General features: G+C 41.8%; 2 protein-coding genes across 14 annotated transcripts in view; one reads left to right on the forward strand and one right to left on the reverse strand.

Annotated features, from left to right (window-relative positions):
* LOC137433736 (sterol 26-hydroxylase, mitochondrial) overlaps positions 1-2,941 on the reverse strand; it is an 81,089-nt gene extending 78,148 nt beyond the window's left edge. Inside the window, exons 1-2 of one of the 2 annotated variants that reach the window (XM_068126012.2) lie at positions 2,807-2,941; positions 722-939 (exon numbers count right to left, since the gene is read on the reverse strand). The gene's annotated coding sequence lies outside the window, so the exon portion shown is untranslated. Of the gene's footprint in view, positions 1-721; positions 940-2,802 lie in introns of both variants that reach the window. The other variant, XM_068126019.2, reaches the window with a different exon arrangement.
* A 227-nt stretch (positions 2,942-3,168) lies between these two features.
* SMARCAL1 (SNF2 related chromatin remodeling annealing helicase 1) overlaps positions 3,169-23,897 on the forward strand; it is a 75,671-nt gene continuing 54,942 nt past the window's right edge. For 2 of the 12 annotated variants that reach the window (XM_078783156.1, XM_078783193.1), the window contains exons 1-7: positions 3,847-3,960; positions 5,307-6,131; positions 8,631-8,681; positions 12,830-13,093; positions 13,224-13,274; positions 22,151-22,334; positions 22,843-22,993. In XM_078783156.1, the coding sequence (XP_078639282.1) occupies positions 5,453-6,131; positions 8,631-8,681; positions 12,830-13,093; positions 13,224-13,274; positions 22,151-22,334; positions 22,843-22,993 (1,380 nt within the window). In that variant the 5' untranslated portion in view covers positions 3,847-3,960; positions 5,307-5,452. Of the gene's footprint in view, positions 3,607-3,846; positions 3,978-5,306; positions 6,132-8,630; positions 8,682-12,829; positions 13,094-13,223; positions 13,275-22,150; positions 22,335-22,842; positions 22,994-23,897 lie in introns of those variants that run through there. The other 10 variants (XM_078783170.1, XM_078783181.1, XM_078783162.1 and 7 more) reach the window with 10 other exon arrangements.

Below are 23,897 nucleotides of genomic sequence, written 5' to 3' on the forward strand. Positions count from 1 at the left end.
GTCGACGTGGAAAGGTCCTTCTCCGTCTACAGAAACGTCCTCACCGACCGCCGACACCGCCTCACCAAGGAGAACATTACCAAGATAATGATTTCAAACACCTACTTTAACCGTTCCTAAAAGGGTCTTGTCAATTTCTTCTAGTCCTCTACTTATCAAACAATGCGGTTGCAATAAAGGTACCTGAACGTCATTTTTTACCTGTTTACTAGCCCAGAGTGCTTAATGTTGTGCAGGAAAAAGCTTACCATTTTTTGTTCTTTTTTTGACTGATTTCTGAAAAACTTGGTAATAATAAAAAATGAATAAAACGGGGGAAAAAAATATTTCGGGATTTTTTCACATTAAAAAAAAAAAATTCCGCTTTTCAAAACATAAAAGGCCTATCTTCTTAACATAAAAATCCGTAGTCTAAGTGATCAGAACATGAACCTGAAGTTTCGCAAGAGTTACTTTGGCTCTGAATTTGGCAAATTGTGTGGAATCTCATTTCAAGCATGCATGCACAGAGGAGTAAGGCAATAGAGCAGTGAGACAATATTTTAGTCTATCTGCCCATCTGATAGTCAAACACAATTAAAATCATTCCAAACAAGAAACTTACTTTTTTAGGGATGTCATAAAGGACACAAACAACGGGCAATCTAAGAACTAATGTAACGTGTTAAATAAGGTGTTGTAAAAAACAGATGTTGTGCAGGAGTTGGGGTCGGCATCAAACCGTTGGGGTCTGAGGAATTTATCCATAGTTGAAGGTGCCCATTTGACGGTTCATAGTTGAATACATTGAAGTAACTCCTTAGATCCGAAGCATGGCTTTATTCAACTGAATGAAGCAGTGCTGAAACAAAGGAAACTAGAAAGCATCTGAAAATGCAAAGCCCATCCACGTCAGTTTGTATTCAGACGTCTTCTTCTTCTTCTTCTTCTTCTTCTTCCCTATGCCCAAAATAATGAAAAGTTAGAAAAAAAAATACAAAGTGAAAATTGATAATTTTATGCAGCCTTGACCTTTGAGCTTTTGATGTAAAAAAAAAAACAATCAGCTTCTAGCTTTTGATTAGTGAACCAATTCAGTGACCCAATATGCAAAATCTTAAAATTTCAGGTTAATCGGACGAAAATTCAGGCTTTTATGACACTGACCTTTGACCAAATTATTAATTGACCTTCTCTATATTCTCATAATAAAGCTTTATTGAAAATTTGATGACAAATTTCAAATGGTAAATTGAAATTTAAGGTCACTTGTTTGAAAATTGACGATTTTATGTGATGCTGACCTTTGACCTTTTGACAAAATTATTAATTTGCTTTCTCTGTATAACCATAATAAAACTTTGGTGAAAAGATGATGACAAAACCCAAAAGGCAAAAAAGTTACGGCCCGGACATGGACACACATACACACACACACACACACACACACACACACACACACACACACACACACACACACACACACACAGAAAGACACACACACACACACACACAGAAAGACACACACACACACACACACACACACACACACACATACACACAGAAAGACACACACACACACACACACACACACACACACAGAAAGACACACACACACACAAAAAGAAAGACAGACGCACACACAGAAAGGCAGACACCCACACACCCACAGAAAGACACACACACACACACACACACACACAGAAAGACACACACATACACACAAAAAGAAAGACAGACACACACACAAAAAGAAAGACAGACGCACACACAGAAAGGCAGACACCCACACACCCACAGAAAGACAGACAGACAGACACGCAGACACAGACACACACACACACAAACACAAATAAAGACAGACACACACACATAGAAAGACAGACAGACACAGACACACACACACACGCACACACACCCACACAAAGACAGACAGACAGACTGAGATACACACACATACACACACACACACACACAGAAAGACAGATATATATATATATATATACACACACACACACACATAGATACAGATATATAAATACACACACACACACACAGATAGATACAGATATATATATACACAGTACACACACACAGAAGCGACTACAAAACCTGTCTCCTGGGCTAACAAGGGCTAATCTTCTATCTATAATTCCAGTAATCTCTGTCTGTACGTTTGTCTGTGACCGCTGTTTCTCGACAACCACGGGTCCGATATACTTTTAACTTGCCAGGTATATTGCTGGGGACCCGAGGATGTGCCTTTTCAAGGTTTCATATTAATCGGACAATTACTTACCGAGCTATGTCCAAAAAACGATTCAACCAATCAGAGAGCAGCGAACGATCGCGTGTGCCGAACGTGGCGGGCACACTCTGCCTCGGATGGCACATTTGAGAGCGTATTCATTTATTTCACGTTTGCAAACTATGTTGGCGTTAAACTATGTTTTACAACTAATAAAAACGAATTTGCGATTCATTCGCTTTCCTGCGCGTTTGTGCACGCGATGGCGATTTCTTTACCAAACTCCGGAAGCCGTTCGCTTTGGACCAAACCATTGCATGTAAATAGAGGGGGGGGATTGTCACCACTCGCAAGCCGTTCGCTTTGGACCAAACCATTTCATGTAAATAGAGGGGGGGGGATATAATTTTAGATATACTGTATATATAGTACGGGCATGCCCTAGTATGTAATAATAGTAATAAAAACACAGAATTACAAAATGAAGGATAAGACTAAGAGCAAGATGAGTTATAACCTTGAAACAAGAGATATGGTATAATATCTACTCATTGAATAACATAACAAGTAGCTACCTACTCATGGAATGTCCAGCAGGAATTCGCTCATTGTACTCATTGAATATCCACAATGTACCAAATTCACGACATATCAGCAGCTAAAACCGTATCCTGGAACTTGTGCCTCACCCTGGATGTGCCCCATAAGTCATGTGACCAGTGTTTGCACTCCAGGCGGTGTATTAGCGCGTTGTCCGAATTCCTGCAATCGGTAAGATGGTTTTGAGTAGTTTTGCCCGATTGACTGACGATAACGTTAAAGCACCTACAGCTAGATATCAACGGTAAATGAATAAAAACCGCAGGGCCATTTAATGGACGCATCGCACACACCGCACATCACTGCAAGCGCAAGGGAACTGCATTAAATTGAACCGATTCATTCGTGGACCAGGTGTAAAAATCCCTCATGCGAAAACTCGCTTTGTGGCCGCGCAATGCATCCTGGACTATGCCAGGGGAGAATGATTTATCAAACGGTCATTTTTATTTTGGCGCCTTTGGACTGGACGCCAGGAAGTAGGATTCCGTTGTACTGTACATGCACTGTATTCGTCAACTTGAGCAACTATATGTATCGTACCTGTACAGTGCAATAGGTGCTAGGCTAAACATGACCAAAGGAGCGATAAACGGTGCAAGAGTTGTATTGGAAAGAATTTTGTGATTGAATAAGACGAGAAGGAGTGAGTGAATGAGTGAGTATGGTATATTTTACTTCGTGGGGCGAACGGACGTTTGAACGAATGGTAATGAGACGTACACAGGGAGGGAATGAATGATCGATCGCTTGAAGTTTTCATTGCGGGAGTTATTTCGGTTTGATCTGGGTCTCTAATCTTTATCTCAACTGTCTTTGATCTTCGACTTTGGTGGAGACCCAAAACATTCACTGTATGCTGTGTGTTAATGCATTACATCCTCCTCTAGCGTGGAAAGTTTGATTAGTGATGTTGCATTGACGGGTTGATTGACTGCAACTGATGTAGGTGATCTACTGATGTGGATCTATGACCGAGGTTGTGGATCCACAACAACAACAACAACAGGCATTTTTATAAGGCCATTTTCCCTGCGAGAGCGGGGGTTAGCCTTGCGGGGCCCATGACAATCTTCTCTTTGTGGATCCACTGATGTACTGATGATGGATGTACTGATGATGGATGTACTGATGTAGGTAATCTACTAATGTGGATCCATAACTGAGGTTGTGGATCTGTTGATGTATGTGATCTACTGTTGTGGATCCATGACCGAGGTTGTGGATCTACTGATGTAGATAATCTACTAATGTGGATCCATGACTGAGGTTGTGGATTTATTGATGTAGGTGATCTACTAATGTGGGTCCATGACTGATTTTGTGGATCCACTGATGTAAGTGATCTAATGTGGGCCCATGACTGAGGTGTTGGATCTATTGATGTAGGTGTTCTACTAATGTGGGTGCATGACTGATTTTGTGGATCCACTGATTTCGGTGATCTACTAATATGGATCCATGACCGAGGTTGTGGATCCACTGATGTAGGTGATCTACTAATGTGAGTCTATGACTGATTTTGTGGATCCACTAATGTAAGTGATCTAATGTGGGCCCATGACTGAGGTGTTGGATCTATTGATGTAGGTGATCTACTAATGTGGGTCCATGACTGATTTTGTGGATCCACTGATGTAAGTGATCTAATGTGGGCCCATGACTGAGGTGTTGGATCTATTGATGTAGGTGATCTACTGATGTGGATCTGTGACCAAGGTTGTAGATCTACTGATCTGACCACACCCACATCTGTTTCTTGACTCCACCCACCATAGTGCTGATACAAAATTATATGGTCGCCATCTTTTTCCAGGAATGGCCTAACACATTCAGCCTGTATAGGCCTCTGCTGATTATACACTGTCCAGTTTTGTTGTGTCAGATTTTATCTGGCTTTTTTGGGTCCAGTGTTAAATTATTAGTAAGGCTTAATCAAGCCTGTATGTGCCTCTATAAAAATAGCCATATGTAATTTTTCAACGTTGCCATATGCACGTTAAATGCGCATTTCTCAATCAGCCCGTTACCGTGTTTTTGAAGCCAATTCAGTCGTGCTTAATGACAAAGTCCCGTACCTTGAATGACCACGTGCAGGTTTATATGAGCAAAAGGTTTATTACCACAAAGAGAACGGGAGGGTGTAAACTTGGTAACTGAATACACCTGTGGCGTTCTTGAGTCCTGAGCCTAGATCTATTGTAATCTATATGCCCCACAGAGGGGGATGGATGGGGAGGGAAGGAGGACAAATTAACCCGTGTGAAGAGTGCTTTAACCTCAGCGTTGCCCAGGTAAAAAAAGGTAATTGTAATACTGTATGCCACCACTACATGGTACACGTTTATGTGCAGAGGAGTCATGTGGTGATCACTTCCCCCCACCCCAGCGGTCTCCTCTAAATGTCATTCTCGTGCAGATTATGTAACCACATTTGTTCTTTGAAGAAAGCTCATTGCTGGTTGATATTGTATTGCAGATGCTGGACTTCTAGTTTTTTCTGGCTGAAAAGAAAACGAGACGACTTGAAGGAGACTGAGATTATCCCCTCAACATCCTGCAAATTGACATTGTCCGAATGCTTGTTTCTGGCTCTTTCACGGTGCTACATGTCATTGCATCACCATGAGTGGATTGAGTGATGAGCAGCAACGTCGGATTGAGGCGAACAGACAACGGGCCCTTGCTAAACGAGCGGAGAGGCTAGCCTTGGGTGCTCAAAATGGGCACACTCAATTCCAGCCTGCTAGCAATGTATCCAGTGGTGGCAGCAACGGCAATTGCCAAAGTGGAAAGCAGGTGCAGTGCCTCTCGATGGGATCGACTGGGACCTTGTATAATACCAATTGTGTTACCAAGGAAACTCACTTTAGCGCAACCTCAGTCCAACGTGATCAAAAAGAGAACAGCATTTTATGTGATAGTACGGAAGTCAAGCCCCAAAGTGTCACAGCTCTTTTTCAACCCGCCTCGGTGCTTGTCTCAACCAAAACGCCAGGTAACACCCTCGAAAGTTTTTGCTCATTGCCAAGTTCCAGCTTCTACTCCAAATCCTCATCTTCTGTGGCTTCTAAGAGCATAAACAGTCTTTCTGGGTGCAATTCTGTAGTGTCGTTGCAGCCTCAGATTTCGCCGACAACGTTGTCGCAAAGTATGACTTGCAAGTATGCAAGAGCTGTAATACCACGGGGATCAGGTGTCCAGGGTTGTTGTGTCCCTCTTTCGCCTGAACGTTTCAAGGTGGAAGTCTGTTATAAAGCCGAACTCATCATGCTTTTCAAGCGCATACCCAGTCGGTTGTATGGTGAGTATCCTGTACGTGCAAACGATTGTCTTCACTCTGTAATTACGGGTGTGAACATTGTAATACCGACATGACGGTATCCTCGGTGCACCTGCATGTCGGACTTTGTCTTGCACCACAAAGTCACAATTTTCACGTTTTGTTCCACTGTGAACACCATAGTTGATGTAGGGTCCTACTGACTACTTGGTAGAAATGACATACCACCACCAACATAACCTGCAAGAGAGAAGAGTCTAGCATTAGAAATGACAGAATATCAGGCTGCTCAAATAGTCCACTTTTTTTGAAACACCCTGTGTATGTGTATATTTATATATATTTGACTTGGAAAGGTTATTTGTTGTTGGAGCTGAGTTGGCTGCAATCGAAAAGTTTGTTGACCACTGGACAAAGTTCATTTAATATTGTTAAAACTATGGAGAATATTGTGGCATGAATACAGTTGGTCAGTAGTACTATATCTTATGTAGGTTAGAGGTGACGGAACTTTTGGGATGACCCATGTAAATAGATTTTAAGTCTGTGGAGCAATTGTTGTCACAATACACCAGATTACAGGTTTGAATAACTTATACAAGCTCCCTTTTACCTCCACCACCCAAGGTGAGTGGAGGTTATGTTTCCACTATAAGTTTGTCTGTCTGTCTGTGAACAGGATATATAAAAAAGTTGTGCATGGATTTGGTCGAAATTTGGTAAGGAGCTTGGTTGGATATGTGTACAAGGATGAAATTATTAGATTTTGGTGAGGACCAGGATCCGGATACAATAATTTTTTAGTGATTCTTCACCATTGGGTGGTAGGGCCAAAAACGATATTGATACGTTACTAACATAATTGCCTTCGATCGTTTTTTGCAAAAAAAATATTTTCTTCACCATTACCTAACTGTACCCAACATCTCCAGAAAATTTCATGACTATCAAACTAATTTCCGATCCAAAAAACGCGATTTTTATTTTTGGAAAAATTGCCTTATGCACAGAAGTATTCTCAACACCGGCGAAGGCAATTATGTTAGTAATGTATCGATATACGTATAGCACGATATTTCAAAAAGTTGTGGACGGATTTGGACGAAACTTGGTGGATGAGTTAGTTAGGCGACAAGAACAAGCCGATTCGATTTTGGTTCAGGTCCAAATCCAGATCCGGCCTATCGGTGAATACAAAACCGAAACTGTCCAGCCTGGTGGAGGTATGCGCTCTACCGAGTGCTGTTCTAGTTTGATGTCTGAATTAACCATCAAGTTATGGCATCCCCGCTGTTGTATTCAAACGCTGCATTCCTGAACTTGCTCAGATTTTCTCCAAGCTTTTCAACATCTTTTACTCTACCGGTATTTATCCAAACTCCTTGAAACCTGCCTATGTCTGCCCTGTCCCAAAGATGTCTGATCCCTCCAATTACCATCCAATCTTCTTGAACTCCAATATCGCCAAAGTCCTGAAGTTTCTCATCAATGAACAATTTTAAGCTGCATCAAATCCTGCTCTCTCCTCAATGACCACCAATATAGCTTCCACAAAGGCAGGTCAGTTGGCATCCTCCTGGCCTACATTACCAATGAATGGTATTCAGCTCTCGAGCACGTCGGAGAAAGTTTAGTTGTGCTGAACATGATCAGCGAGGCCTTTGGCAGAGTCTGGCACAAAGGGGTCCGAATAAAGCTCCCAATGTATGGTATTCAGCCTCAGCTCGATCTCCTGGTTTTCCAGCCTCCTTGCCTGGTGATCGATCTCTACCTGCATTGTTGAGGCTCTCTCTGATCCCCACCTCATTAATTCTGGTGTCCCTCAAGATTCTGCCATCCAGCCCTCCCTCTTTCTTTTTTTCGTCAACATCTGTCCATTCCTTTCTGATAATTCCACCCTCCACTCCTCCACAAGTTATAAATCCCAGTACACTTCCTTCCAGTCCCTTGCTGCCGATCACCTCTCAACTGTTACCTCCATCAGTTGTGATTTCCATGTCTTCTCCCAATGGGGCTCCACCAACCTTGTCTTCAAGACTCAAATCAGTCCAAGACTCAAACCCTCTTTATATCCAGCAAAATGAAGTTGCATGTGTGTGTGATTTCCCTCTCCTCTCTTAAACTTGTAGAACAATTTCCACTTTTGGCATATTCATTCCAACTTATGATTTTAATGCATTTTATCTATTTATTGAATTTTATTTATTTATTATTTTTGTTACATTGATCTAAGGCTCATGAGGGAGCTTGTACTATGTAAATTGCATGCATGACAAATAAATAATGAGTAGATATCATTTACAGCAATCTTGGTATACAATGGACAAATACCTATATAGTATGGGGGATTTTTATCTCTATTTAATGTCAATTGGCAAATGAGCAAGGCTCGTTAGCAAGAAATTCATTTTATAAATAAAGGTAATCATAGGAGTTTCATTGTACTATCTAAATCGATACACTTGAATCAATAATACGTATCCCATTGCACCTCAATCAATACCATGTATCCCATTGCAGATGGTGAGAGTAAAACGTGGAGCTTTTCCACAGAAGATCATGACGGCCTTTGTAAGTATTGTTGGATGTTATGTGGGGTTAGAGGACCTATTGATTGTGCTAAGAATAGTACGGACCGTGTGTTCAAGTAGGTAAGATTTACTCCTGTATTGGTGATCTGTCAGAGGTAATTCATACGTAATATGTGCACTGAGGGGGTAGTGATTGTAAACAATAGAGCAGAGTAGGAAAAGGTTGTGTTGTGTTAACTTCCTGTACAGGACTTGTGGCGTTTAACACCAAAAACACATGGAAAGTGCTGATTGCCATTAACAGGGCCGTTTGGCCAGAAGACAGTGGGCCAGGGTGGCGTAGTGAGCTGTGGAGAATGACGGCGCCCACAGACAGTGGACGGCCAATAACGGGACCCGCTACCTTGAAGGCGGTCCCCAAGGTGATAATGGCCATGTCCACGCATGCGTGGCAGTTGGACTTGGACCTTTGTGAGAACAACATCTCTTTCTCGCTTCTACTTCATTGCCCCAGTGGAAGGACCTGTTACGGTGATCGGACAGCTCACCATCGCTCCTCATCACAATTTCTACTGTCCCGAGCCACACTTCACCCTGTGCCACACCAACCTCCATGACCTCACCACCGACAGCAACATCAGCTCCTGTCTGCCTCAAGCCCTCAACTGTTTTTCCCATATTTCGTTTGTGTCGGATAACGATTTATTTAGGTGCTTTCGGTAGGTATTTATCAGCATGCCCCTGTGCAGCGGGAGATGGTGTTTTGCAGTCGTGTGTGTGTGTGTTACGGACCTTTTACCATTTGAGCTTTTGTCATCAAATTTTCAACAAAGCTTTATGATGGGAATATGGAGGGAACAAGTTAATACACGACATGACCAAAGGTATGCCGACACCCCTTCTAATTAGGAGATTCAGCTGTTTCAGCCACACCCATTGCTGACAGGTATATATACACAAAGAATTAAGTTAAGCACCCCCCCCCGTTTTTTTACAACCTCGCACATTACAAGTTTGTTGTCGTCAAACCAGTGTAATATACCCATGATATTGCTATATTTTCTGGAGAAGTGATATTATGGTCACATAAAAACATAACAATCATGCCGTTTTCAATGTTTTATTCTGAATAATTTAAGGTGAAATTTTTTGGGAATTTTGGGCATATTTTCACCTCAATTTAAGTATGGAGCTATAGGTCCATCACGGACAGTGTGGATGACGTTTATGTTTTCTAACGTACAGTCATTGTTCTGAGAAGACCTCTAGCGATCTTTGCGTCAATAACGTGTGTAGGACCCACGTGATCGGATCACTGACTCAACCCTACGTCTCATAGACCCTGTAAGCCGTCGTATGCGTTGCTGTGGCAGGTTGTTCCATTCCCGATGTAATGCACGTTCCAATTCATCCAGATTGGCTATTGGAGGGACCATCTTCGCAATTTGTCATCCCAACATGTCCCAAACGTGCTCGAGGGGGTTCAACCTGCCACAGCAACGCATACGACGGCTTACAGGGTCTATGAGACGTAGGGTTGAGTCAGTGATCCGATCACGTGGGTCCTACACACGTTATTGACGCAAAGATCGCTTGAGGTCTTCTCAGAACAATGACTGTACGTTAGAAAACATAAACGTCATCCACACTGTCCGTGATGGACCTATAGCTCCATACTTAAATTGCGGTGAAAATATGCCTAAAATTCCCAAAAAATTTCACCCTTAAATTATTCAGGATAAAATATTACAAACGGCATGATTGTTATGTTTTTATGTGACCATAATATCACTTCTCCAGAAAATATAGCAATATCATGGGTATATTACACTGTTTTGACGACAACAAACTTGTAATGTGCGAGGTTGTAAAAAAACGGGGGGGGTGCTTAACTTAATTCTTTGTGTATATAATCAAGCACACAGACATGCAATCTCCATAGACAAACATTGGCAGTAGAATGGGCCGTACAGAAGAGCTCAGTGACTTTCAACGTGGCACCGTCATAGGATGCCACCTTTCCAACAAGTCAGTTCATCAAATTTCTGCCCTGCTGGAGCTTTCCCGGTCAACTGTAAGTGCTGTTATTGTGAAGTGGAAACGTCTCGGAGAAACAACAGCTCAGCCGCGAAGTGGTAGGCCACACAAGCTCACAGAATGAGACCGCCGAGTGCTGAAGCACGTAGCACGTTACAATTGTCTGTCCTCGGTTGCAGCACTCACTACCGAGTTCCAAACTGCCTCTGGAAGCAACGTCGGCACAACAACTGTTTGTCGGGAGCTTCATGAAATGGGTTCCCATGGCCGAGCAGCCGCACACAAGCCTAAGATCACCATGTGCAATGCCAAGCGTTGGCTGGAGTGGTGTAAAGCTCGCCGCCATTGGACTCTGGGGCAGTGGAAACGTGTTCTGTGGAGTGATGAATCACGCTTCACCATCTGACAGTCCGACGGACAAATCTGGGTTTGGCAGATGCCAGGAGAACGCTACCTGCCCCGAATGCATAGTGCCAACTGTAAAGTTTAGTGGAGGAGGAATAATGGTCTGGGGCTGTTTTTCATGGTTCGGGCTCAGCCCCTTAGTTTCAATGAAGGGAAATCATAATGCTACAGCATACAATGACATTCGAGACGATTGTGTGCTTTCAACTTTGTGGCAACAGTTTGGGGAAGGCCCTTTCCTTTTTCAGCATGACTAATGGCCTCGCGCACAAAGCGATGTCTGTACAGAAATGGTTTGTCGAGATCGGTGTGGAAGAACTTGACTGGCCTGCACAGAGCCTTGACCTCAACTCCATCAAACACCTTTGGGATGAATTGGAACGCCGACTGCGAGCCAGGCCAAATTGCCCAACATCAGTGCCCGACCTCACTAATGCTCTTGTGTCTGAATGGAAGCAAATCCCCGCAGCAATGTTCCAACATCTAGTGGAAAGCCTTCCCAGAAGAATGGAGGCTGTTATAGCAGCAAAGGGGGGACCAACTCCATATTAATGCCCATGATTTTGGAATAAGATGTTTGATGATTGGGTGTCCACATACTTTTGGTCATGTAGTGTACTTTGGTCAAAGGTTAATGTCACAAAATCCTCAATTTTCAGCTGATTGACCTGAAATTTTAAGAATTTGCATATTGGGTCACTTAATTGGTTCACCAATCAAAAGCTATAAGCTGGTTGTTTTTTTATTGTTTTTTTTATATGATTGACCTGAAATTTGAACAAAATTTGCATATTGCATCATTGAATTGGTTTTGCAAGTTTGAGCAGGGTTTGCATATTGGGACACTGAAGCCTATTGCTTTTGTGGTCAAAGGTCAAGGTGGCCTAAAATTGTCAATTTGTTTTAGCTGTTTTTGTCATGTTTAGCATTCAAAAGAAGAATTCCGTATACAATGGCGGCGTGGACAGGCTTTGCATTTTCAGATGCTTTCTAGTTTAATCAGTATTCCTTCTCTCTACAGTAACTTTTCATCCTTCATTCCTTATTTGTCTGTCTTTGTGTGCCATGTCTCTCCGGTTTTTGTCTTGTCCATCCCAGTGTCGGTATCATTTTATAATAAACCATTTACTTGCCCAGAAACATCTTTCCACCATTTGCTTTCTTGTGCGAACAACCACCAGTTTCGGCTTGCATTTGGGCGATCCTTGGGGATTATAGTTAATGAAAAGAGCGCAGTGTGAATTCAGCAAACATTGTTTGTCATTTGTGAAGGTCTCTGGACCTCCGGATCAGAGCGCCTGTGATAGCTGGGCGTCTGACGCGACAATATTTACCAGAGTAGTTGCAATGTGTTTTTACTTTCCTTATACACTAATTATTTTTGCAGAATTTGTGAGTTAGGATTTGGTTTGTGGGCCAGATAGTTAGTCAAAGACTTTGGACAAAACCTTTTCCCAGCTGACCACACAAGAAGGTGTGAATTATTGTGGGCCCCTAAACAAAGAATGGAAAATTTTGCTGACTTCCATACATTTTTAATGTACAATTTCTATTGTGTGTACAACTGTACATTCCTTTCAAATAAACTGAAAATTAAAGCTTTCTCATTCTCCAGTTACTTATAAAAATTTTTTTTTATCAACCGTAAGGAAAGTTTCCCCTTTCCTTCCTGCTTTTGTAGACATTAACCAAAAATTTATGTTTGTGCTATCATGGTTTGTTGTCTGTTTGCTCTACTTTTCTCAGTGTCCGATGTGCATCAGATCCCAGGAGTGAGGATTGAACCTTTGCCAGGCAGGACTGCCCCACCTCCCCTCACCTCTGCCTCATCATCATCCAGCGGGACTCTCTCGGTTGCAGCAGTGATGCTTGCATGCCACAGCTGGCGCAAACCACATGTGGTAGTCCATGGGCAGTGTGTGTTAATGTCACGCTCGCGGTTCATACTGGAGGTGACATACCATGCCGACGTCGTAGCTCTCTGCAAGGCAATAAGATCTCGAAGCTATGGTGAGGAAAAAAGGACTATCACTTTAAATGGCTATAAATGCAAATTACATTTAAGTTCTTACTTCATATCGGATGTATTAATTTTGTTTTTCATCCTGTTTTTCTGTCACTTATGGATTTTCCTTTGTAGATTCGACTACTAAGCAGTGGAGCTTCTTGCTTGAAGACTACATGGATTTAAGTAAGTTTTCAAATTGGAATTCCATTTGACGATTCCATTAATATTTAGCCATATCAATGCGAGCACAGAATTACTGATATATATATATATATATATATATATATATATATATATATATATATATATATATATATATTATATATATATATATATATTATATATATATATATAGTATATATATATATATATATATGTATGTATGTATATATATATATATATATGTATATATATATATATATATATATGTATGTATGTATATATATATATATATATGTATAGTATATATATATATATATATATATGTATGTATGTATATATATATATATATATATGTATGTATATATATATATATATATGTATGTATATATATATATATTGTATATATATATATATATATATACTATATATATGTATGTATATATATATATATATGTATGTATATATATATATATATATGTATGTATATATATATATATATATATATATATATATATATATATATATGTATGTATGTATGTATGTATGTATGTATGTATGTGTATATATATATATATATATTGCGGATCTCAACGTCGGCCTTTTTTCCCTTAAGAAGGGGGGATTAATCCCCTTGTCTGTGACTGACCGACGTGAGTCCTGAAGCTGCTCAGCTCCCTCTAGGGAGGCAGGTGAGCAACCTCGTTCGCGACAGCGGACAAGATGTTAATTGCCGAGCGGATTAGCAGCCGCGGCAACGAACCATTAGCAAGTAACTAGACCCGATTCTGAAACGTTGGCCAAATCGTGCCACAGGTATCCAATGGGGAAATCACTAAAACGAAACGGATGTAAAGGAAAGAAGGCAAGGTAGGAAGAACAGGATTTATTACTAACTATTATGTACAAGACCAAAAGTAACCAAGGAGAAGGAAAGATACGAAAATAAAGACAGAAGGATGGAAGGATCAGAAGACACAGTGCAAATACTAACTTATCTAAACAGGCTTAACTTATACCCCAGGACAAGACATACAACACAGACGACAATCAGACTTACACGAATGGGGAATGAAGGCAGGAACGAATGGCTGGAAGGGGAGGAAGGTTCAGCTGGAGGTGGATGATTGGACGGACGAGGAGGTGGGATCGCAAGGCGGGAAGGATGCGGGTGGTGGGTGTGATCCCGGCTCGAGTTGAGCAGCCACCGACTCTCCCCAATCGTCTCCGCACAGCGACGTTGCTTCGTGGCCGCAACTGCCGTCACCGCTGTCGACGCTCAAAGCTGCGGTGGTTAAAACTGCGGTTTGTTCAAAGCTGCGGTTTGTTCAAAGCTGCGGTGGACTCCTTTAGGTGAACTCATCCCTTCTTCTGGTGGGGGCGTCGCGTGACGGGTTATATAGGGCCACACCCTCGAATCTTCACGAACCTGCCCGATCGTTCTTTCTCCGCCCTCTCAAGCCAAACCCCTCGTGCTTGGTTGGTTGATCGGCAAGGGTTCACTCCTCCTTCCTATGACGAGGTGGAGACACGCCTTTCTTCGAGTTAGAGCACGTGCTCAATGGAGGGCGAATGCAGTTGGCAATGCAGGCAGTTGGAAAATGGAGGCTTTGAGGGAATTTAAAAGGGGATCTATCTTATTTCAATTCGGTGCAATGCAGAGTCAATTAATGGGAAACACAGCCTTAAACTAATACACATAATAAGGAAATAACTATTTAGAAGGTTATATGGTGGCCTACGTGCATGTATATGGACTAACTAAGAGGACGACTTTTGACCTTTACACACAAAACGGAGATATTTACAAGAATTCATTACACTTACACAGGGTGATATTTACAACAATAAAAAAAACACAGGATTCTCAAATCCGCAACAATATATATATTTTATATATATATATATATATATATATAACTGTGAGAAATAGTAGAAACTCCACAGTACGAGCAGGGCGTCTCATTTGCATTAAATAAATAATCGGGAGATTAAATCAGACGCGGACGTAACTTCAGGACGTCGATCTTTAATTTTCGACAAGCTTTCGACCAACAAAGGTCTTCTTCTTAGTCGTCCCCAAGTTCAACGGAAGTGAAGCGCAGCTTACAGTTACCGTTTGCGTTACAGTTCGGTGTATATGCACGTGTGGAAGTGCTTTCCAAGAGGAAGTGCTTTCATTCGCGAGCTCATATGCTTTCTTGCTTTTCCCTACCCCCGTACACCCCCACAGTACCATAACTATTGTTTTGCTTTCGCGTGGGGGTGTATACATACTGAAATAAAACAGCAGCTTTTGTTGATGCTTGAAAAAGACTCCACATTGTCTTGTCGCAATTGTTCCATGGCCGTGTAGCCGTTGCCGACTTGCTCCAAACATTTTTTCAAATCGCCTTGCCTTCTCAACCCCGAGAGGATAACAATGACTCTCCCCTATACGGGTCTTCGACTTACGACAGTAAGCGCGGGACGTCTTTCACGGCAGGCCAGTGAGATCCAGTGTCTCATCGCCGCAAGGTAGAAGCCAAAGTCATCGATGCGTAAAAAACCCTGCCAGTGCTCCGTTCCGGTCTCTCCTCTTTCGCGCTGAATAGGCGATATCACGAGTGCGGGAGCTTCAGGAGGATTCTTCAAGCAAATCATTTCCAGGATTATTTTTCGTGAAACACCAGGCCTTAAAGCCTGCGGGCGGCATTATACAACCCTAACCGGAAACAGGATATTAGCCGTATGGCCAAATGGGCCAAAACCCATACCCAGCTATGCATCCGGACCTGAACCAAAATGTAATCAATTTGTTCTTGTCGCACACCCAACCTGTCCACCAAGTTTAGTCCGAAATTCTTCCAGAACCTTTTGAGATATCCTGATCACAGACAAACAGACATCTAAACAAGAAGGCTGACAGGTAGTATGAAAATCGATGTCAATGTAAAATTATGTATGAAAATTTTTTTATATCAATGAAAAATTATTTTATCCAAATATCAGCTTTTTAGCTCAAAAGGTACCTGAGATATTGGCCAGATGAGAAAAGAAATGTATAAGTACTTAATAAATCATTAATAATTAAGTAATTATAGTAAGGGCATTTTATGAGATATTTCACAAATCTGTTAACTAAATTGTTACCAAAAAATTTCTTCACCAATATGTTTGTAAAGGTGTGTAATAACATGTGTTAAAATGTTGAAGTTCAACTCCCGTGGGAAACCCAGAAAAAAAGCTGTTGAATTCGGGTACCGAAAAATTATTTTCGAGAATTTTTATTTTTTTTAATCGGCCCTTAAGTAACTTATGAGGGGTCAAATAAGGGTTTTTCATGATTCTGAGTTGATTGTTAACATTTATATTTTCACTTTTACATTTACACACAAAGTAGCTTTTATTTCACATACATATATAATACTCGAGTTATTTCTCATTCACAATGTCAGAAGTTTCAACAGTCATTGTCTATGTCTTCTTCAGACTCAACAACATCATGACTGCAGTTTCTGCATGTAATGCCATTACAGACTCCACAGGCCGAGATGCACGTGACCCCATTCTTCTTGCAGCTGCATCGCCGGTTGCTGCAATCTCCATGACAATTACAGCTCGTGAACTGCAATAGCTCCTCAGGAGCCGTGGGGTCCAGTGTTGGAACTGGCTCATACCCATGCACACCTATTGTCCATCCATAGTCACTGGGGTTCAGAGACATGCTCTGTAGAAGGATCCAGTCCTGGGTCTGCAGGTAGGCACGGAGTGAATGTTGTGCAGCTGCACCCTCTGTTGGAGGTAGAGTCTCTGGTCTGATCACTCCTGCCGCTGCCCAGAGTGTGTCACCTGGAGTGAGGAGTGGCTGATCATGAGCCAGGGAGGAGGAAAGCTCAGCGAGGGGGAGAAACATGATCGCGTTCGTTCCTATCTGTTTCCTGTTCGTAAATGGAATAATCTTTACTTCAGTTCCTCTCAGGATCTTAGCTTTGTCGAGTGCCTTCAACTTCACCCGGGGGAAAGCTGCTGTTGTCTGTGGATCTGGCAAAGGTGGTGCCGGAGAGGTGACTTCGATCCAACCCATTGAGTGAAAGGGAGTGTTTCCGTGAATAGAGACGATGTTTAAATCTATATTGTCTCCAACAAACTGAGTGACTGCATTGTTTGTTTCCCCAACCTCCATAAAGACCACCTGATCATTACTTGACAATTCACTTTCACTGGCTGGCACTTTGGCTGTCATCACTGATTGATCCTCAAGCGCAGCATCAACCGCAACCTCATCATTGATCTGTTCATCGGTTTCCTCCACAATGGTGTCAAGAGTGCCAGAAGTATCTGGAACATCATCTCCACTCCTACTATTAAGGAAGCAGTATTTGTAGTTTTGTGTCTCCGTGTAAGACTCAGTGTATCCCAGCCGGTGGAACTTGTTGAGCATCCATTTTGACCCAAATCTATGATCAAGTTGTATGGCAAGCCCCATTTGGTGTGGCAATACTCCAGACCGAGGTCGACAGGCCTTAATAAAATTCTGCCCCCAAACGGCAACTCTTTCGTCTGTCTTGACAATCGGTCTCAAGAACATCTGAAGGCTTGCAGGAACAAGTGTCAGCTGACTATCGATGTCAGTCATACTGTGTGTGGTGGGGTATGACTTTGGACCTAAATCAATCAAGGCAATATCATTGGATATGAACTTGAGTGCCGTCTTTATGATCTGAGTCTTCTCATCTCCATGGTCAAGATTAGCATGATGCGCTCGCAGAATATTGTCGGTGCCATCTTTGAGACAGAGTACATCTGCCCTTCTTTCCTGTGTTGTGAAATACAAGGTGTCTTCGTATTTCTCTAGAAGTTTTATCTTTAGCCAATGCTTTGAATAAGAAAGGCTCTTCTCAAGTGACTGATCAAACTCCTGCAGCTTTTCATGGACTTGGTCCATGTTCATTACCCCATGCTCTAATTCTGAGTCTAACCATTCGCAGAATTCAATAAAAACTGCCTCTCGCTCCTCATCAATACTCCTCTGTCCTCTCTTCCTTTTTCCTTCCTCATCGGTCTTGGACAAACTGTCACCTCTCGCAAACATAAGTTTGCATCGCAAATGGTACAGTGTTTCTTCTGCTACCAAGTCGTTGATCCCTTCCAGGCGTCCAGTGACTTCAGTGCCCCAGTCATCCCCGCGACTCCGTGCTGTCTTCAGCAAGCTTGCCTTCAGTGTATCTGCACTGATCACAGTCAAATTATCTGGCACTCTGTATTTCTTTCTAGCTTGTGCTGGATTATTTTTGTAGAGCTGGGCTGGTTGGTTGCAAAGAATGCATACATCCTTATACAGGAGGTCAACTGACTGTGATCTTCTAGAACTGCAGCCAGTTGATGAACTGAACTCACAAGTAGTGCGTCTTCTCTTCAACTTTGATGACTCTTTCTCTGCCTTTGATGCTTGAGCTGACTTCTTGGTGGTTGCAACAAAGTTGTTGTACAGATCAGTTTTACACTTCTGGTGGTACCTCAGTTTTCCTTCCTTTTGAGCCTCCTTCATACGTTCCACAACAGTAACATTTTCGACAGTTTCTGCTTGTTTCAATAAAGTTGAGTATCCCTTTGGAGTTGCCTGTATGAGCCTTTCAGCTGGTGTATCCGAGCGTGCACAGATGAAGCAATTGAACACAGGTGGAGTAACGTCTTCATCCATATTGCTAGACTCCATGTCCTGCAAAGTAGAAAATGAGATATATTTAGAAATTATTTTTCCACAAAGGAGTGTCTGTGGTGAAATATAAATGTTAACAATCAACTCAGAATCATGAAAAACCCTTATTTGACCCCTCATAAGTTACGTAAGGGCCGATTAAAAAAAAAAAAAATTCTCGAAAATAATTTTTCGGTACCCGAATTCAACAGCTTTTTTTCTGGGTTTCCCACGGGAGTTGACCTTCAACATTTTAACACATGTTATTACACACCTTTACAAACATATTGGTGAAGAAATTTTTTGGTAACAATTTAGTTAACAGATTTTCATATGTTTCCCTTACTATTAATCAATTGATAGATTAATCAAGAAAATTTTAAAAAAAATTTGTCAAAGCACTTGTTCACTGTTGTTCCCAAATTTCAGCTTCCTAGATCAAAGGATGGCTGAGATATCGTCCGGAAAAAACAGAAAAGAGAACCTTGACCTTTGACCTATACAGTCAAAAAAGATGGATAGCCTTACTTTTGTCCTTCAGAATCCTCTGGTAAAATGTGACGAAGATAGCTGAAAGTGTTTGCGAGTTATCACACTCACAAACAAACATACAAACAAGAAGACATCATGCAGAGCATGATACTTGCAAAATCCATTCACCCTCTCCCTCCCCCTCCCACCCCCCCCCCCCAAAGTTGCCATTGATCCATCAAATTGTCCATTTCATCAAGATTAAAATTGACAATATTGATCAAAGCTCGGGTCAATAGGATGAAAAGTGACTATTTTACAGATGAAAATTGATGATTTTAGTTTGACCTTGAGTTGATCTTTGACCTCTTGGCCTTAAAATAGTTGGTTTCCCAATTCAGTGAGGCGCACTGTGCAATTGCTATATAATTTTCAAGTCAATCTGATGAAAATTGACGGTTTTTCAGGTGAAAATTGATGATTTTGGAAGTTTGACCTTGAGTTGACCTTTGACCTGTTGAGCTCAAAATAGTTTTTACCAATTTATTGACAATATACAAATGCTGTTCAATTTTCAAGTCAATCGGATGAAAATGGCGATTTAAGAAATTTGACCTCCAGATGACCTTTGACCTCAAAATCAATAGGCTTCTCAATTGAGACGACCTCTACAACTTGGTGATGTTTCATGACGATTGGTTTAAAATTGTGACCTGTAGGCCAGTGACACACAGACAGACACACAGACAGACACAGACAGACAGACACACAGACAGACACACACAGACAGACACACACACACACAGACAGACACACAGACAGACACACAGACAGACACACAGACAGACACACACACAGACACACACACAGACACACACACAGACACACACACAGACACACACACAGACACACACACAGACACACACACAGACACACACACAGACACACACACAGACACACACACAGACACACACACAGACACACACACAGACACACACACAGACACACAGACAAACAGACCTAATAACAAATGCAACCGACCGATAAACGTGAAAAAATGTTCGATTTTGCAAGTAACAAATGAGACAGACAGGTCATATGACGAAAAATTTCAATTTTCGTCACAACAAGCAAACATTCGGTGGAGGAGGTTATAACAGACTTCAACCAAATGGTGCATCTCCATCTCCAGACTTGGTGGATAAAAATGTTGAATATAACATTCATTCATTCAGATATACCTATGACCAGTTGTGAACGTTTCTGTGGCAAGAATTAATCCTTTGACAGGTCACCACTTTGTCCTAGCATGTATAAATTTATGCTGAGAAGCCATGGGAATCAAACCCACACCAGTGAGGGCAATGCAGCAAAGCTGTATCCACTCCACCACCGAGCGCTCCTCTGTGTCATACAGGTGGAAAGTAAAATATTTTCCTTTTGCGTGGCTACCATGGCATTGCATCAATGTGATTACAGGGCCAGAGGGATACTAAAGAGTGTCCCTGCTTAATACAGTCACTCAAGAAAACATATAAAACACCACCAAAAAAGGCTTACAAAAGAAAGTTAACTAAAGCAATGCGACCGTGTCGCCAGTATGCCTCCACGTAGTCCCTGCCCATTACAACGGGTTCTGGTATATGCCCTCCTTCACTGTCCTAAAAATAAACAAGTTTGATTTGAATCCCTTCAGCTGTTTTCAAGTATCACATTTTCACCAGACACAACAGGTTTCACATCGATTAGTGAAGGGATTTTAAAACAAATATCGGCTTTCAAGCTAATACGGCTGCCAAACCACGTGACATAAGACATCAAAATATAAACGCTGCATATGTATAGGTAGTGGATCACGTTTGTGAAGTTTCGTGCTGATCGGATAAGGTTCGTTTTTCTATCCAAGATGACTTCCAAACCACGTGACTTACGATGTCATCATTTTCAGAACTATATGCAGCAATGGTGCTAGATGACATTTGTAAAGTTTCGCATCAATAGGGAAAGCGGTTTCAGAGATATAATTATTTTCTATTTTCCTGCAATCCTATATGGCTGCCACACCATGTGACCAATGATGTTTTCGTGATCATTTCTTAATTACCATGCCTAGTCAATGACACACGTAAAGTTTTGAGTTGATCGATTCGGTGTTTTGGGAGAAGATATTTTTGAGGTTTTAGGTTAAATCCAATATGGCTGCCAAACCACATGACCTATGATGTCATAAATTTAATATTTCTATACAAATGGGTTATAGATCATGTGCATGCAATTTCAGATTTTTAGAATAAGGCATTCTATTAAAACATTTATGGCTGCTATACCACTTCACTGACGATGTCACCATTATCATGCTTTTGTTTGCCTTTGGGAGGCACTTGACAATGTGCCATGTTTCAAGTTTTTCCATTCAGCAGTTTCCGATAATTATTTTTAAATTATTTGCATTTAATCCAATATGGCTGCCATACCACGTGCCTATGACGTCACAATGATCAGAAACACATTCTGCATCGGTGTCGCTCCTACGCTGAAAGGTATGTCTCAATCGGACATGTGGTTGCTGAGAAAAACGAGGTTTAGCCCATACGGACGGACGAACGGACGGATGGACAACCCGAAAACATAATGCCTCCGGCCATATTCGAGGGTGGAGGCATAAAAATGGAATTAACAGCTTTTAACAACATCCAACTTTTTCTTCCCTCCTCTATCCCTTCTCTTCCTGTTCCTCTGGTTTCCCTAGTGGAGCAAGCCTGCCAAAGTCACGTGTTTGAAATCGAACCTCTTCCCCAAGCTGTGGTCCAGGCATTCCTGCCTCAGTTTCAGAAATCTGAGAAACACCGTGAGCCCATCCCCGATGCAGACCTCTCATCCGTGGAACAACAACTGACCAAAAACTTGCTGCCATTCCAGCTACAGGGCGTGAAGTTTGTAACGCACCGCAAAAGTGATCGTCGATGAATAAAAATGCATCCAGCTTAGCTTGCACTTCAGAAGGGGATTTATGAGGGATAAAGGGTTCAGCTTAGCCAAGCTGATAGGATTCATGGACAATAAGTTTGTCATTGTGTGTCTAATCAGGCTCAGGTGTCACGTAAAGGTAGTCCTTTCTTGCTAATGATCAAAAGAAGAGTGAACCGTTTTGCTGAAGGTGCTCAAATGTTGTTTCTGCAACAGAATCGAAATGCCTTGCACATTATGGGTTTATAAGGATCTGCCCAGTTCAATATAAATTAAGTTTTCCTCACAGCACTTGCCTCTCTGCACATGTTCCATGTTCATGCTGCTCGGCTCGAATAACAATACATCTTTATTTGGGAGGTTTACAAGCAAATGCTTGAACATCTCACTGCAATGTACATTACTTGGAACCTGCGTGGGATATTGCATTCGTTCAAACGTATGTGAGTGCATGAATCCTTTTGCTGTTTTTAGTCTTGCAGTGGCACGGGAAGGGAGGTTGCTCATTGCAGATGACATGGGCTTGGGGAAAACGGTGCAGGCGATCTGCGTCGCAGCTTATTATCGGCAGGACTGGCCGCTTCTCGTGGTGGCACCCTCATCAGTTCGATTCACCTGGGCAGAGGTAGGGTGATCATACGTACAGCTTTTGCTGTCTTTGGTGTAATGGAATTTTGTTGTTGTTGTTGTTGTTGTTGTTGTTGTTGTTTCATCCACCCCTTTTTCTCACTCCAATATAGCTTAGAGTTGAGCACATTTGAATTTGAGCTGTCTAGTCTATATTTTATTCCTGACCCTACTATAACGCATGATCCTGTGATTAGCAGGCAGGCCGCTTCAATAGGTTTACCATCCTTGGAGGGGGTGTGAAACTGACTGTCATTTTTTTCAGCATTCAATGGTGGCTGATGTTAAAGATCCCTCAGTGCCATTCAAAAAGGGTATGCTTTTGTGTGCCAGTGCCCTGGCCAAATTCCCAATTCCTACCCTAACATTTAAGGACACTGCACATCCTCACCTTAGCAATAATGCAACCAGCAGACAAAATTCATTGTTGAATCCCAGTTAAACATCCCTCGACAAGATGGATTAGATCCATTTACTTCCCCTTAGTCAGGGCCCTTAGGGATATTTTGGGGCCGTTTGGTTCAAATTCTTCAAAAAGCACCAAATTTGGCCCAGATGTTGCCCATGCCATACTCTTTCGATTTTTGACGGGCGCCAAGACGGGCGCCCCCCTCACCCCCCCCCCGGGGGCCCCATATTGGCGAAATACTAAATGGCCGCCACCCGGATTAGAGGAAAATCAGTTAAATAACCAAAAGGGTTGGAATCATGTATGATACCACTTTTCAGGGGTTTTCGAGGTCGAGGAATCCAATTATGATGTTATTTTGATGATTCGAGGTCAAGGTCAACCCTCAAGGTCATCTTAAAGGTCATTTTTGAGTCAAACATGTCGGTTTTTGAGTTTTTTGTCAAGATTTACGCGAGGTTCACCATTTTATGTTTCTGGGTTGGGTAATCGA

The sequence above is a fragment of the Myxine glutinosa genome, chromosome 1 (genome assembly GCF_964187855.1).
Source record: "Myxine glutinosa chromosome 1, kmMyxGlut1.1, whole genome shotgun sequence".
Lineage (NCBI taxonomy): Eukaryota > Metazoa > Chordata > Myxini > Myxiniformes > Myxinidae > Myxine > Myxine glutinosa.